Source organism: Osmia bicornis, chromosome 5 (assembly GCF_907164935.1).
Source record: "Osmia bicornis bicornis chromosome 5, iOsmBic2.1, whole genome shotgun sequence".
NCBI classification, from domain to species: domain Eukaryota; kingdom Metazoa; phylum Arthropoda; class Insecta; order Hymenoptera; family Megachilidae; genus Osmia; species Osmia bicornis.
Window position 1 is genome coordinate 4,622,514 of NC_060220.1, and position 13,774 is coordinate 4,636,287.

Sequence of the window (13,774 nt, forward strand, 5' to 3'; positions counted from 1 at the left end):
AAGAAGAAACGAAGTCTAAAATTGAATCAAACGCCATGCCGTTCAACAAGTGTCCGCTCTCTCCCTCTCGACAGGTTATTCCGGTAATTATCAGAACCAGTGTTCAATGTTGTTCAACAACTGTAACTAATGTTTTGTCAACAATTTTGCCGTGCAGAAAATACTGGTTTAATTGCATAAGTCAAGCTGCGTTGAGCACAGTTACCCTCTAGATAGTTAGTTTCTGTGTAAGGAACTTGTGCATTGATGGACATTGCTGTTTCAATGCACACCTGAAACGACGCAGCCGCACTTAACGATCGCAGTAATTAAAGTCAATTAAGCTAAAGAAGAGCGTAAAAGATAAACTCGTCATTCCTTCGAGATAATCACTTTGTATCTCAATTCTATTCTATCGTTTCTTATTAATACGTCGAACGACGTGTTATTAATCCGACATACAAAATGTTAATCAGCAGAGCTGTTTAATTGCAAGGCACGTTGTTGGAGAATCAGCTGACCCAGTAGAGTTAGACCTCGCGTTCCACCTCGGAAGTATTTCAACCATCCTGACTATGTTATCACGATGAATTCCAACGAATGATACGGTTAACATGGTCAGCTGAAATATGAAACGTGAAAATAATTAGTCGCGACGATTAGCGGGTAGTACGACGCCTAATCCCCGAGTTGGAACGTAACGCGGCGCGGTTTAAACGTTCCCGCTGATATTTTCATTCTCGCATTCGACGCTGACTCGTTCGCTGGCCAGCTCGGTCACGCCACGATTTATCATGGTTCTGCTTGTCCTGCTGTCCCGAGTCCCCTCGACCCCAGGGATCTTGATTAATAATCCCGGCTCCCATGCTTGTACGCACCGATGCTCGCACTTCTTCGACCGAACACGAACACTGTCTGGGTGGTGGTCTCGCTTAATTATTCGCCAGTGATAGATGCATCGTTCTTGCTCGAACATTTTCCAACCGACTCGAAGAAGCTTCGATTTTTAAACTGACCTACTTCTGGTAGGTGCTGTAATTGAAGCCGATAAGAATTTTGACATACAGAGATAGCGGATGGTAGATAGTTGCTCGACCGAGTCCACGTTGCGATACGAAACCGTGTTTTCCTTTAAATTATAACTCCATCAATTGTTACTGAAATTACGGGATAATTAATACCCGTCGTCGTTACCTGACTCGAGTCCTCGCGTCGATGGGTCACGTTCCGCAATCCTAACTCTAACTGAAATCACAGTTATTGTCATAACTGTCCGCTGATATTACGTCGGTAATTTCGACGTCTAGAGGCCTCCGAGCTGATTGGCTTTTGCGGTGTTACTTGTTTCATTACGTAATACAATCATTTCATTTGATCAAATAAAAAGTAATAAATGAATCGAATACATTTTGGTAAAATACCAACGTGGCTACCAGACGATCAAATGAACCTCTTTGAATGTTTATAAAGGTCAGCGACCCTCTTCTGGAACGTTTACGAACGGCGTAAACTTGCCAGGCAAATATTTGCGGTATCGTCGTTGCACCGAGCACATGGTCGGCGTAGGGTTAATAAAAGCACCCGCAGGCAACGAGTAAAGGCGGTTACAAGAGGAAGAAAGAAATAAAGAAAGAAAAAGGCAGAGTAGAGCGCGCTCGGTGTCGGTCGAACCACTCGAGAGGTGGTTGCTCCTGTGGTCGATCGGTATGAACGTCGGGATTCGAGTTTCCACCTACGAGTCGCCGTAAGGGACGTACCCAAAGCAAGAGGGATTTCATTTGCCGTGCGATTCCGCTCGAGAACGGCCGAAGGGATCTTCAGACGGCGTTCTATCCTTTCTTTTATGCGGCACGCTCGATCCCTCGTGATCGTCGTGCCAAGCAGTGAGGTGAAAGTCTATTTCTTTCCCTGCTTTCTTCCTCATCTTCCTCTTCTTACACATTCTTTCTCGAATGTTTCCACTTTGTCCAGTCGAGGTTCCTTCCTTCTGAATTATTGTTTTCGTACGAATCAAGGAGTCGCGGAAAATCGCGGCTCAGCGAGAAGAAATCCTACTCGCTCGAACACTGTACTCGTTCATCACCAGGAAACTTTGTTACGGAGGGACACGGTCATTGCACAACACGCGCGTGGATCTCGCGATCTTTCCTTTCAGACTGATTTACGGGGTGCGCGAACGCGTTTCCTGTCGTTTCTGGACACCGATCGAGGAAATGCTTTACGGATACGCGGAAATGTTTCTGAATCGTGCACCCGCCTGCTTCGAGAGTCTTTGATCCGAGCGTACGATTCAGAGGATAAAATTCGTTGTATCGGTATACGAAGTAAGTAACTTGAAATTACTGTCTCCATTAAAAAATGATCTCTGCAGCGTTATGTTTTCTCTCTGATTTTCTCTACGACAAAGTGTACAGCGTTTACATAAGAAACTTAATCGAAGTTACCGCAATTTTCTTCGAGTTAACGACACTTCTGTACAGACCGGCGCGGCGCGGCGCGCCATTGAGGTTTCTCTTACGCAAGCGATTGCAAGCCTTCTTTTAACCGGCTTGATTTGCGAGACAACGTAACGCAAGAAAATTGGAGCGTTATTGTATCCGTTCGAAACAAGGGGAACGATCGCGTGTGGATCGTTTGTCAGAATTAAAGCGTTTCCACGACTTCCTTACGGCTGATCGTTGCCGCAACCGGTAATTAATTTCGACTCTGCACGCAACGCAAATTTAATTGCACCGATGATAACTTTCGACCTTTTCACGATCCTTGACTCAACTTATTACTTTGTTTCTTAATTACAACGTTTCTTTTCTGTCTATTCGAACTATCTTAATACAGCATCCTGTTTGCTTCTTCGATACAACCCGTTTTCATTTTCGTTTTATCCATATCTTGAAATATGTATTTACATAGCAGAATCAGGACAGAGTTTGAGCTGATAAAAATGAAGTACGGTTCGTACGATTAGCAAGCCTTTCGTAGCCGGTCGTTTACGCGGTGTTTGTAACGGCCTCGTCGCTCCTAGCGCCAGTCGGAGCGGAGTCACAAAGGGTATGGGAGCGACACACCCACCGGATGCATTTTATACACTCTGCTTTGGTAGGTAACCCACGATGACGTCACCGTCCTATATACAGGGTGCCAGAGCCGTGACCCGTCGTTGCGACCTGTACAGAACACACCGATTCTTTGCTCGCGCGAAAGTCGTTGCGCGAGCTCTCGGGCTGGTCGCTGACTAGCGGATTCCTGATACCACCACCGATAATGCCGCCACCAGATCGCTAACCCACCCAACCGAGCATGACGCCATTTGTCGGTGATTTTCTTTCGGCCCTTTTCCACCCAAGCCACGGCGGGAAATGTTGTAATTAGAGTTAAACGCTCTTTCAACTATCCTCCGGTATCCCGTCAACGTCAATTCCGACTCTCCTGTTTTCTGTGCTCGAGGTGTCGGACTCGGTGATATCGAGTTAAGATCCTTCTCTTTCTTTCTTTCTTTCTTCCATTAATCTCCTTCTCTTTGTCCGTGTTGTACTCTTTGGCGCGGTTATTACACCACGTAGCCGTTCCGTTGTTAGAGGGTTAACGCAATCGAGAGTCACGTGCGGCACAGACGGTAATAGCCTGGTTAGAAATGATTTTTCCAGGATCGCTGATCCGCGAACTGTCTGCTTGCACCGTTGCTTCGTTCCGATTTTTAAGCGGCCAACGAATTAATCGGTTGGCCGCAATTAAATTCTGGACAGGACAAAGATTGATGTATCGGCTGCCATGGGTGTAGCAATATACCCACCATTCTTTTCGGTCTCTTTCGTCTACAATTGATCTCGATCTCTTTCATTCGTCGTTTAGGTACCGTGTAATGGAACCGTGTGCATCTATCGTTTACTATCTTAACTTTGTGTAAGTAATAATCAGGGTTCATTGACCTTTCTCGGCACGACAACAGAGAGCACGACAACTTTATATGTCACCGTGATATTTCTGCTTAAAATCGATCCCTTATCTCGATTCCACGGCGAACACGGTCTTCCGTGGATGGAACAATGCTCGGCTTTGGAGAACGCTGAAAGCGACGGCGTTCGATCCGAGCGGAGCGGAGCGAAGCGATCGCGCAACGACGACTCAATCCGACTGCGGTACATTCCAAGGATTTGTTTCCACTCAGATTACAACTGCAGATACTGGCGACAACCGGCCGATATTTCATGGTAGAAACGACCACCATTCGGCGCCGTTAATTCATTCGATTCTACGATGAACGCGTTTATTTTTTTTATTCATACCCTTCGATTGTAGAAAGAATCCCAGAGTTCCTTAAAAAAGAATCAGTTAATGATACACGCAAAGAAGTTTCACGTGCCGCGATGTTGGAGCACGTGCTTGGGCACAATTTACCAAGCTTATCGGGAGTGTACGCGAGAGGCACTTCATCAGGTAACCAAGGGGTTTCCACGTGCGGAGATTGATTAATGCGCGTTTCCATCTTGCTGGCCCGTTTGCTGTCCTCTGGTCGCGAGCTTCGTTTCGTCTCGCTCGAGAAAGTTTCCTCTCCTTTGACTCGCGACTCGGTGGTCCGTTGCATTATCGTGATCCTAAACAACGCAGCATTGATGGATATCGCGAGCGCTTCTGGTGTATTGTGCAACCGGTCCGTTGCCTCGCTTCCGATAGCTGTTCTCCTCTCGTTCGTACCGGCGATTTAATTAACGACGCTTGCGAGATCCTTGCGGCTGGATTTTTCGATAATTACCGCGACGCTGCGTCACCGTGAACGCACCGTTCTTGGCTAACGAGACGAGCACGAGAAAATATCGGTGAAAGTATATGTATGTAGAACGAAACAGTAGTTCGATCGTGTTTCTCACAATGCGTCTCCTCTCCCGTTCTGCGCTCTTCCATTCCTATCCGTCTCTTTTAATTATACAAGTCCATCCTGTCATCCCAAGAAAGTCCCCAGATTGATATTCGCTTTGGAGCCGAGAAAATGCTCTGTTCTCGACGGACACGTCATCGGTGAACATTTGATTGGTACAATCGAGTTGAACGACTCGAAGCTGGCGATTTCGTAACGTTCTAATGTAATCCTTGGAGATTTGTCTTCACGTGACGCCGATCGCGACGCGAAAACTCGAGCCATGGGAATCTATGGCGATCATAATGGAAACAATGAAACGCGAGAGAGACACCGAGCGAACGAGAAAGAGACAACTTGTACCGTGAAGCAAACCAGACGATACTTTTCTACTTCGGGAATAATACAGATCGTGAAAACATTTGTTACACGACCTGGCTAACCAATCAGCCAGACGTTCCGTCTATTCTCTACGATGCGTGTCCGCGCCATGCGATTTAATACATTTATATAACCGATGCGATGGGCTATCGTTCTCGTTCCAGTGCCTGTCACCTCTTCCTTCGCTGACCCTCCGTTCCTTTCACCCATGAAAATTCGACGAGACTCTGAAATAATTTCTCCGAATAAAAAATGCAAATTGACGTGGGCGTGGAAAAGGTACAAGGGGAATGCACATAACGGGACGCGATTAAACAAAGCGGCCGGTTAAACAAAAGAAGGCTAATCAAGAGCCACCCTATGGCGTTCCCGCTCAATTTCAATTCCGCGGCCGGAACGCTTTGCTGTCAGCGAGAATGGCCCATGAAAAAGGCAGCAGGGTTGCTGCTCACTCGTTGACGTACCAATTCTCCTCGGCTTCTTTCTATGCCGGCTTTCGGCTTTGTATCGCCGACCTTTTCCCCTGTTGCTCTCTCGACTGCAACGAACTTTAATGAACATGCGTCTACGTTGCAGGGATTTCAGCGAATTCGATCGAAACAGCTTCATCATGTTTGTGACACGACACTCGGTTGTGCTGCGATTCACTTACGGTTCTTTGAATTTCATCACCTCCGATCTGTCAGCTTTTTAAATTAACTTTCAAAGAATAATACTTAAAAAAGTAGGTATTACAGCGCGTTCTTTTCACGAGTCTAATAAATCAAATGAAAATTTGAGCGTGCAAGAGAAACAATAAAGAAAGGAAAGGGGGTCGCTATAGACTTGGTATGTACAATGTTTAAACGGCAGCCACTTCAATTTGTAATGTCCCGATTACACCGGCCGAACAACTGTTACCAACCTCATAAACAAGTAGCATAAATCAGCCATTGTCTCGCAGCACCGTTCGGCCGCGCGAGTATCAATAATTTCCAGCGTTGAACGAGAGAGGCTAACCCGAGGGATACGTCGATCGGAATAATAGGGCTATTCTGTCGCTCGTCGGTACCAATATTTGGCCAGTCGAAATTTATAGGGAAAGGGTAAGTTGATGGTGCATAAAAGGCTCGTTAGGGGAGATCGGCACTCATCCCCCGTGGGGATTCAAGGGGATGGAAACAGACACGGAAACAGGGGTCCGCGCATAAATTAAGCACAGTTGATGTGCCAGTGGTTTTAATCGCACACCTTATGAGCACATGTTTATTAATGCGTTTGCACGATTTCAACCCTGATTTACCATCGCGTGTATTTTCAGTTCGATGTTCTAATGTGGAGTGATTTATTCTGGGAAAAAGAGGGTCGGTACTGGTTACCGTATCGGAGTTGTAGAAAAGATTTGTGGTTAAATCAGGTCTGTGGAAGGGATAAAATAAAGCGAGAGTAATTCTTTTCGAGCATCCTTGGTTGGGAAAAGGATCTCGAGGTGGAGCGGGTGTACTCAGGGTATGGTGGATCAGGGCGGAAACACGTGGGCGATCGAGCACGCGTATAATGGTTACGTCGCAACGTTCCTTGGCTCGAGTGGCTGTTAAACTGCAATGTTTATGCAGTCTGGTGTAACGATCCACGCCGATATAATGCACCCACATCGCCGCCGGGACGACGCACGCCACTTGTCCGCTTTGCTATTCGAATCTCGGTGGGTAAGCGATCCGAGCAGATAACCAGGCTGATGCTGCGACGCCGTTCTGCGAACAACGAACCGATTTTGTTGGAAAGTATCTAGTTTACGATCTCGAGCGGATCTCGACGAGCGGAAAGAACTTGGAGGATCGCCTCGATCCGCTTCTTTGTTCATTCAGTCTACGGTTCGAGCTTTCTCGGTTGTTCAATTTTTAATCAAACTTTAATGTCTTAATATTCTATAAGCATCAATTGAAATGCTTATTGGAGTCTGAGAAATGTTCTGTGTATTTCTACTTGATAAACCTTTAATGTTCCTTTAAAAAAAAAAAAAAAAGAAAAAAAAACAGCTTCCCAAACGTCATTGCAAGTCCTGGCCGGTTGCTGGCATAAAATTCAATTTATTCCCCCTTGTTTGTTCTCGGCGTGTTGGGGGAGATCGGCGTCGATAACAGACTCTCTTGGCGTAGCCCATGATTCCATAACAATATGGAAGAACTTGGAACCGTTATACGTCCGCTGTGTCCCCTCGGCTTCGAGTTGCTTCCCGTTTCCGGAATCCGTGGTTCAGCGTGTTAAAAGCATCTGGGAACGCGGAAACTCGAGGTGCGATATTACGTAATTCAGGAATGCCGTCATCTTGCATCCTAGCTAAATCTTAACAATACGAGCATCTTTGGTCGGATGTCAGGCATTAATATTTAATCGCGCAGCGAGGAGGGAAAATTTATGGGCTGAGAATGGCTCTCGATAACGGTAACCGTGTCTTATCGATAGAACGACAATTACGCGGTTAATCATCGGCTATCTGTTGGGATTGATCTTGTTTAGGATCGATCTAACTGCTTGTTCGAAGCTAATCATAATAATTGTTGAGCATTCGTTCGACTGTGTCGCGATACAGAGATACGAACAACAGTATATCGTGTTACCGTTTCTGTGATAACAGCTCACTGTTAAATATTAACTATGCAAACGTCTTATTTTCTATTATGTATTAGGACGTTAATTAGAGGCGGCGAGCAGCGCGAATGGTGTCTAATTATCTCGATTGTTTTCTGCAATACTTTATGCGCTCACTATGTAGAGATAAGGAATTGAATCTATTTTATAAATCTTGCCAGTAGATGTTCTGTTCAATAGAATATACTGTAACTGTTCATAATTATGTCTCTTGAAAACTATAGATTTCAACTTACCTTGGCGTGTCTATCGGGAAACCTGAGGAATGAGCACTCGTTACAAAGGGAGCGTTTTATTTGCAGGATCGCAGAGACGTCGCTTCGTTGGTCCGGAACTTGCTCGGCCCGATCTACGGCGATGGCGTTATCAATTTGCTGATAAGACAAGCCCGGGATATCCTGGTGTGCGCTTATCACGGCAACTTGGAGAACTTCCTCAGGACTTATCTGTCACCGGCTGCATCGTTGCTCGCGGAAGTGAAGACCGTCGCCTCCGAAACGGTGAGTCTTCTTTCTATTCGCTTCCGTTCATCGAACGAGATCCCGAAGAACTGGTCTCTCGCGAGCGGATTGTCCGCAAGGTAGAAAAGGTGAAAGAGAGGAGAGAATGCGGTTCCGGGAAACGATTAAAGTAATCAGTCGCATGGCTGGCCTGCGTCCAGGTATGGCTGCACGTTGTTTGATCCAGTTCGCGGGCAATTGCGAAATCCGACTTATACTCGCGATGACACGGCACTCTATTTATATAACGTCTGACCGATTTAATCGCCAATGACAGCGCATACCGATCAAACGCACGGGGAAAGCCCTGTTTTTCTCGCGTTCATACTTCAACTCTGTATACCTACTAATCCATTCGGTATTCGAACCGTTCACCAACGCTCGAAAGGTTATTCATCGGAAGCATTCCCTCGTATCTGCCCTCCTGATCGCTTAATCAACACCTCTCGCATCAGTGGCTCACCGCCATGTCAGGAGATTAGGTTGGTTCGTCACGTGTATCGTCCGTACCCTCTGAAAACTGGCCCTCCCAGGGCAACTTTTAATTAACGTTTGCGATTCGAACGGCACGATGAAGGGTACAAGATTCGTCGTTAGGTCAGGACGAAGCTTTTGTAAACGCCCTCTCGAGACACATCGTGCGGCTGGCGTAGCCCTCGACTTAAATAAATTAACCCTCGAGAAGGCACGTGCTTCGACGCGTCCTGCAACCCTCGACATTCGGACTGCGAGAGATTGCAGAACGGTTACCCGCAACTACAGGGGTTATTAACGACAATCGTGGGGAAGGGTTGGCTTTTCTTCTCCGTCAACCACTATACGTCTCCCGTGCCTCGAGATTCTTGCCGATTTAATTGAATTCCCTGGCGTTAATGCTGAATTGTCTCCGTCTGCGGAAGAATGCCCCAGTAGGTACATTAAAGGGTGAATCTTGCGTGCTTTATCGTAAGGGCTGTTCGAGTATTCGGTATCGATTTTATTCCCTTTGTAACGCCTTATTTCCTTAACCCTTTCGCTACTCGGATTCACGAACGCAACGTACCAATTACATTTCTACTCGAATGGCGCAACAAGTATCGAGTGAAATCACCGCACAATAGAGCGTATCGATCGTTAGCGAGGGACGATAAATTCTAGCCAGAAGAGCGATAAAGAAAGGGACGGGTTGTTTGGCGACAATTTGGCAGATATGGGGCAGCGATGTCCAGAACGGTGGAAAGCGGAGCGTATACTCGAGTTTGTTGGCTCGTTAGTGCAGAATTTCTGAAAGTAGGTAGGCAGAGAAGCTAACCGGTGCTCTCTACCTAATATAGGCTACGAGTCGGGGGCTTTGTCAGTCGACGTACGACAGTGCAGCGAGATGAGATATATCCGGTACTGTCGATCTGGAAATTTGTCCCTCGCGAACTCCTTCGACAATGATTCGAAATTTCCTTGTTCGGGGAAGGCTACTTTGTTCGCGTCGTGCTTGTTCTTGCAATTAGCACAGAGGCTAGAGTACAAAGCTGGATACCGAACCATTGTGAGACTGCTTTCCGAGAGGAAAATAGAGTACACCGTTGAACGTGCCTTCTTTTCAAAGGCTTAACTGATCTGCCTTCGAAGGGAGTTCCTTGCTAATACCTATTGTGCCTTTCAATCGTATTTCCTTGTTTCTTCAAATAATCACGTGTGTAGATTTTTTAAACGGTAGGCAAGAGAAATGATCGTTCCGATCGAATTACACAAATATCTTCATTGGAATCATCGAACCAGATACCCTAACTCTGTCGATTTTTTATTTTTTCAACACCTCGTTCCACTCGGTCGGGCAATCGAAGTTTCACGGTACGATCGCATAAATTTTCAGCTCGGTTCCACGCCCTACTGCGAACATCGCGAAACGTTGAAAGCAAGCGGAGTCGAGGTCACAGAATCGCGAAACGATATTTACGGTCGTGCCGGTCGACGGCTAGCGTCGAGGGCGAACTCGTTCTCCAGTGGACGTATACGGATCGAAAGGGTCGTTATTTCGCGAGAAATTATTACTATTACGGCGCGAGCACACGCGACTAACCTTGTTATCGGTTATGTTGATACCGCGATTACGGATGCGTCGTAAAACGAGCCGGTCGCGAGCGAATGTAGGAACCGCCCTATAGGAGTACATACACACGGGAATCACGAATCTCGTTTACGAGATCCTCTGCTTTAATTGGATTCAACTTGGGTGTAACGAGGTCTATCGAATTACTATTATAATATATATTCGACAAATAAATCGCTCGGGAGGTCGTATTTAACGGCGGATAATTCCTGTTTCGTTGTAGACATCGTGCAAGAAGTTATTGATCGTCAATCAAGCTGGCAAATTGCACTGATTTACACCATCGACGCGGTGGTTTCCTAACCGACGAGTTTCTTGATCGTGTTTGAAATCACGGTGGATGACTGATAATGATTGCATGACTTTCCAAGACTTGTCATTCATAGGTAGTAAAGCGGTAGGTCTTGGTTTCGCTGTGAACAGTTCGTCGTCGAAGGGTGTATTTGACGAGATACACGAAGCTGATGGTAAACGGGACTGCGTGGTAAGGCTATGGGACGTGATGAAAGAATAGCAGTAGGTGTAGGCCAGATAGTAGCGAGGCAGCTGTGTACGGAGTATCGAAGACACACCGGTAACGGTGCCTCGTCCGAACTGATTGACAATGATTGAAGGCTGCGGCATTCGACTCGGCACTGCGAGCCCAGCTTCGCCGAGTGTTCGTGTAAAGCACCGATTTATATATTTCTGCCATCGGTATCCGAACATCTTGAATCTTAGTCTCGAATCGAGGCGAAGGAAGGGTTCTACGCCGGGAGCAGAAACGGGAAAAACGACCAGCCCACGCGTCGCTATCGGCCGGTTTCTCGATCATCTCGATCCGGCTAACGCTCTCTACCCAAGCGCGCCTGTAATTTGCGATTGATTAAATTAAGGCGATTTCCATGATCTTCCGTCTTCGATATCTCGCGATACCTACGCCGTCTAACGTGACCGACTTCTGCCACCATAAATTTCTACACCGTGTGTAATGGAACATTAGGATCTGACAAGTGGTCGGGTAATTCGATTGATCTGTGCGATCTTGTGGAAAACGAAAGGCTTGATTTTTTTTTTACTAATATCCTGATTATTTCAAGTAATTGGACACATTCACGGTTTCGTTGAAAGCGATCTTTCATACGTGTATAGTTATACAAGACTCATTCAGGAACGATCAGACATTCGTGACGTGGACCAAAGCGAGTAGGCGAATGCACCTGTGCCTTTGCTTTTCGAACATTTCTTTTTTTTTCCTTTTCTTTTCTGGCAAGCACGACGCCTGGTATCTAGGCTGGCATCGCTTACGCGTATCACAGCGGCTCATTGTTCGCGGAAGATTCAATCTTGACCGTCGAGGAGGCTTTCTCTCTTCCTGCATCCGCGAGCGGCTCGAAGATAAATGAAGCAAGTGTTATTTTCCGTAGGCTGGCGGTCGCGCGCGCTGCTTTTACATAATGAATAGGGAAGTAAGAAAACGTCATTTGTGCGTGTCGATCGTTTGAGTATTTTATCTCTTTCGTTCGTTAACTTATCACTTTTCCAAATATTCCGATTACTTTTTCACGCTACTCTAAAGACATTAGTAATTACGTAAGATGGCGAATGGGCAGGATACTTTCTTCTTCGTCGAATGATTCGATAAAATCGGTGACCCGTTGGCCTCCGACTTCTTCTCACCCTCGATCCGCGCAGAATCTCACGGACCGTCGAAGACAAACTCTCGCGTAGTCGGAAAAATATCGACAGCCGACAGACGGTAGCTGGCTGGAAAACGAGGATGTCTCGTCTCATTGTCCCTCGCATGGAGGTCGGTCCTCGTTTGGTAGGCCATCCGGTAAGTAGGTAGATAGGTAATGCAACCAGCCGACTACGTAACCGATTGGTCGCGGGTTAAGTAGCTGGTAGCACGCGGATATACTGTCTCCTCGATGCTGATGTATCATTCTCGACCATGACTTTCATGATTCTCTCACGAAGATTTTTACCTTGCTGAACAAATAACGTGGATCTCACACGTACATACGTACGTCGCTATCTCTATGTTTTTTCTAAATAACTTTCTTTGCTTTGCGCAAGACGAAAGGATTGAAATTATTAGAAGACTGTAGCCTTGAAACGTGTCGAGGGGATGGTGTTGGTAAGAAAGTGGCGCGAAGAAACCTATGGAATCAAAGTGGTCGCGTTTCACGACGAATGAAAGAAAGATCGTGAGGATTTCTTGCTGCGGACCGTACGAAGGCCGCCGAGAGGCTGCCGGTGGAACGGTTCCGTGATGCTCGCCCAGGTAGTTAATAAATTAGTCCCCTAACATCGTGGTCGATGGACAAAAACTAGCGCTACTTCATAAGCTTGTTCCTCGTGTAGCTTGGAAGAGCTTGGCTAGCTTCTACCTTCTTCGTGGGGGAGAACCGCATTCTACCTTAAACAACCAGCGCGCTAGGTATCCGTAATAGAACAGCGGTCCTCTTAAAGGAGATACAATTTAATTGGAGCTCAACTTCCTCAGCCTTTCACCTTGGAGACCATCCTTCTGGCTGTCTCGTTCGCCTTAGTTAGGTTTCTCGTCGCGTTTCAATACCTTCGATCGTCTTTAAGAAAAACTGGTATTAGGCCGGTGGGAAGTAAATGGTTGAGTAGCTTCTTGTACCATGCATGTTATAATTCAAACATCGTTTACATGTAGGTATCGGTGTATCGATAATCGACGTACATATTCGTGCGTTTCATCTTGAATCATCGGCATCAACATTCTTGGTTGTTCCTGATGTAAATATCTCACGTTTAATCGGACCGGTTTTCCGTTTGTAGTAACAGAAACTAGGGAAATTAATCGTCGATTAGCATTGACTGTGTCAGCAGCAACGACAATCGTGAAACGGAGAAAGTGGTTGTTCGTGAATTGTCGAATCAAACGGTAGTCAGTGGTGGCTGGCTCGTGAAAGCAATCATACGTTGGTCCAGATTCGTCCGCTATTAACGAGTACGTTTCCCGTGGTCCAGTCTGTTTCTTCCGATGAAACGTTCTGGCTTTCACGCTGCTTGCTATCATTAGGGTTGCTCGTTGCCTCTAGTGATTCGCTACACGAAAGAAGAAAGTTTTAAGCTGTGTCTTTTCAACTAATTTCGTAAAGAAAAAAAAAAAAAAAAGGAAGTACATCCTCCGTCATTAACGCTGATACAGCGTCGAAGGGAAGCGAATCACGAATCGTTATCTTCGCGCGGACAATGTAATTGAATCTATAAAAGCATCTTCCCTCGGGTACGCTACTTATTAGCGTTGCGCTCGTTAATCTGCGCAGAGGGAAGTCGCTAGGCGAAGAGAGCAGGTGGCGTAGAATAGCGGGTTCGATGATAATGGATCAC

At 46.3% G+C, this 13,774-nt stretch overlaps 1 protein-coding gene across 2 annotated transcripts in view; it reads left to right on the top strand.

The window, feature by feature from the left end:
• LOC114880410 (puratrophin-1-like) overlaps positions 1-13,774 on the top strand; it is a 193,485-nt gene that overhangs the window by 31,387 nt on the left and 148,324 nt on the right. For both annotated transcript variants that reach the window (XM_029196401.2, XM_029196409.2), the window contains exon 3: positions 8,146-8,343. In XM_029196401.2, the coding sequence (XP_029052234.2) occupies positions 8,146-8,343 (198 nt within the window). The remainder of the gene's footprint in view (positions 1-8,145; positions 8,344-13,774) is intronic.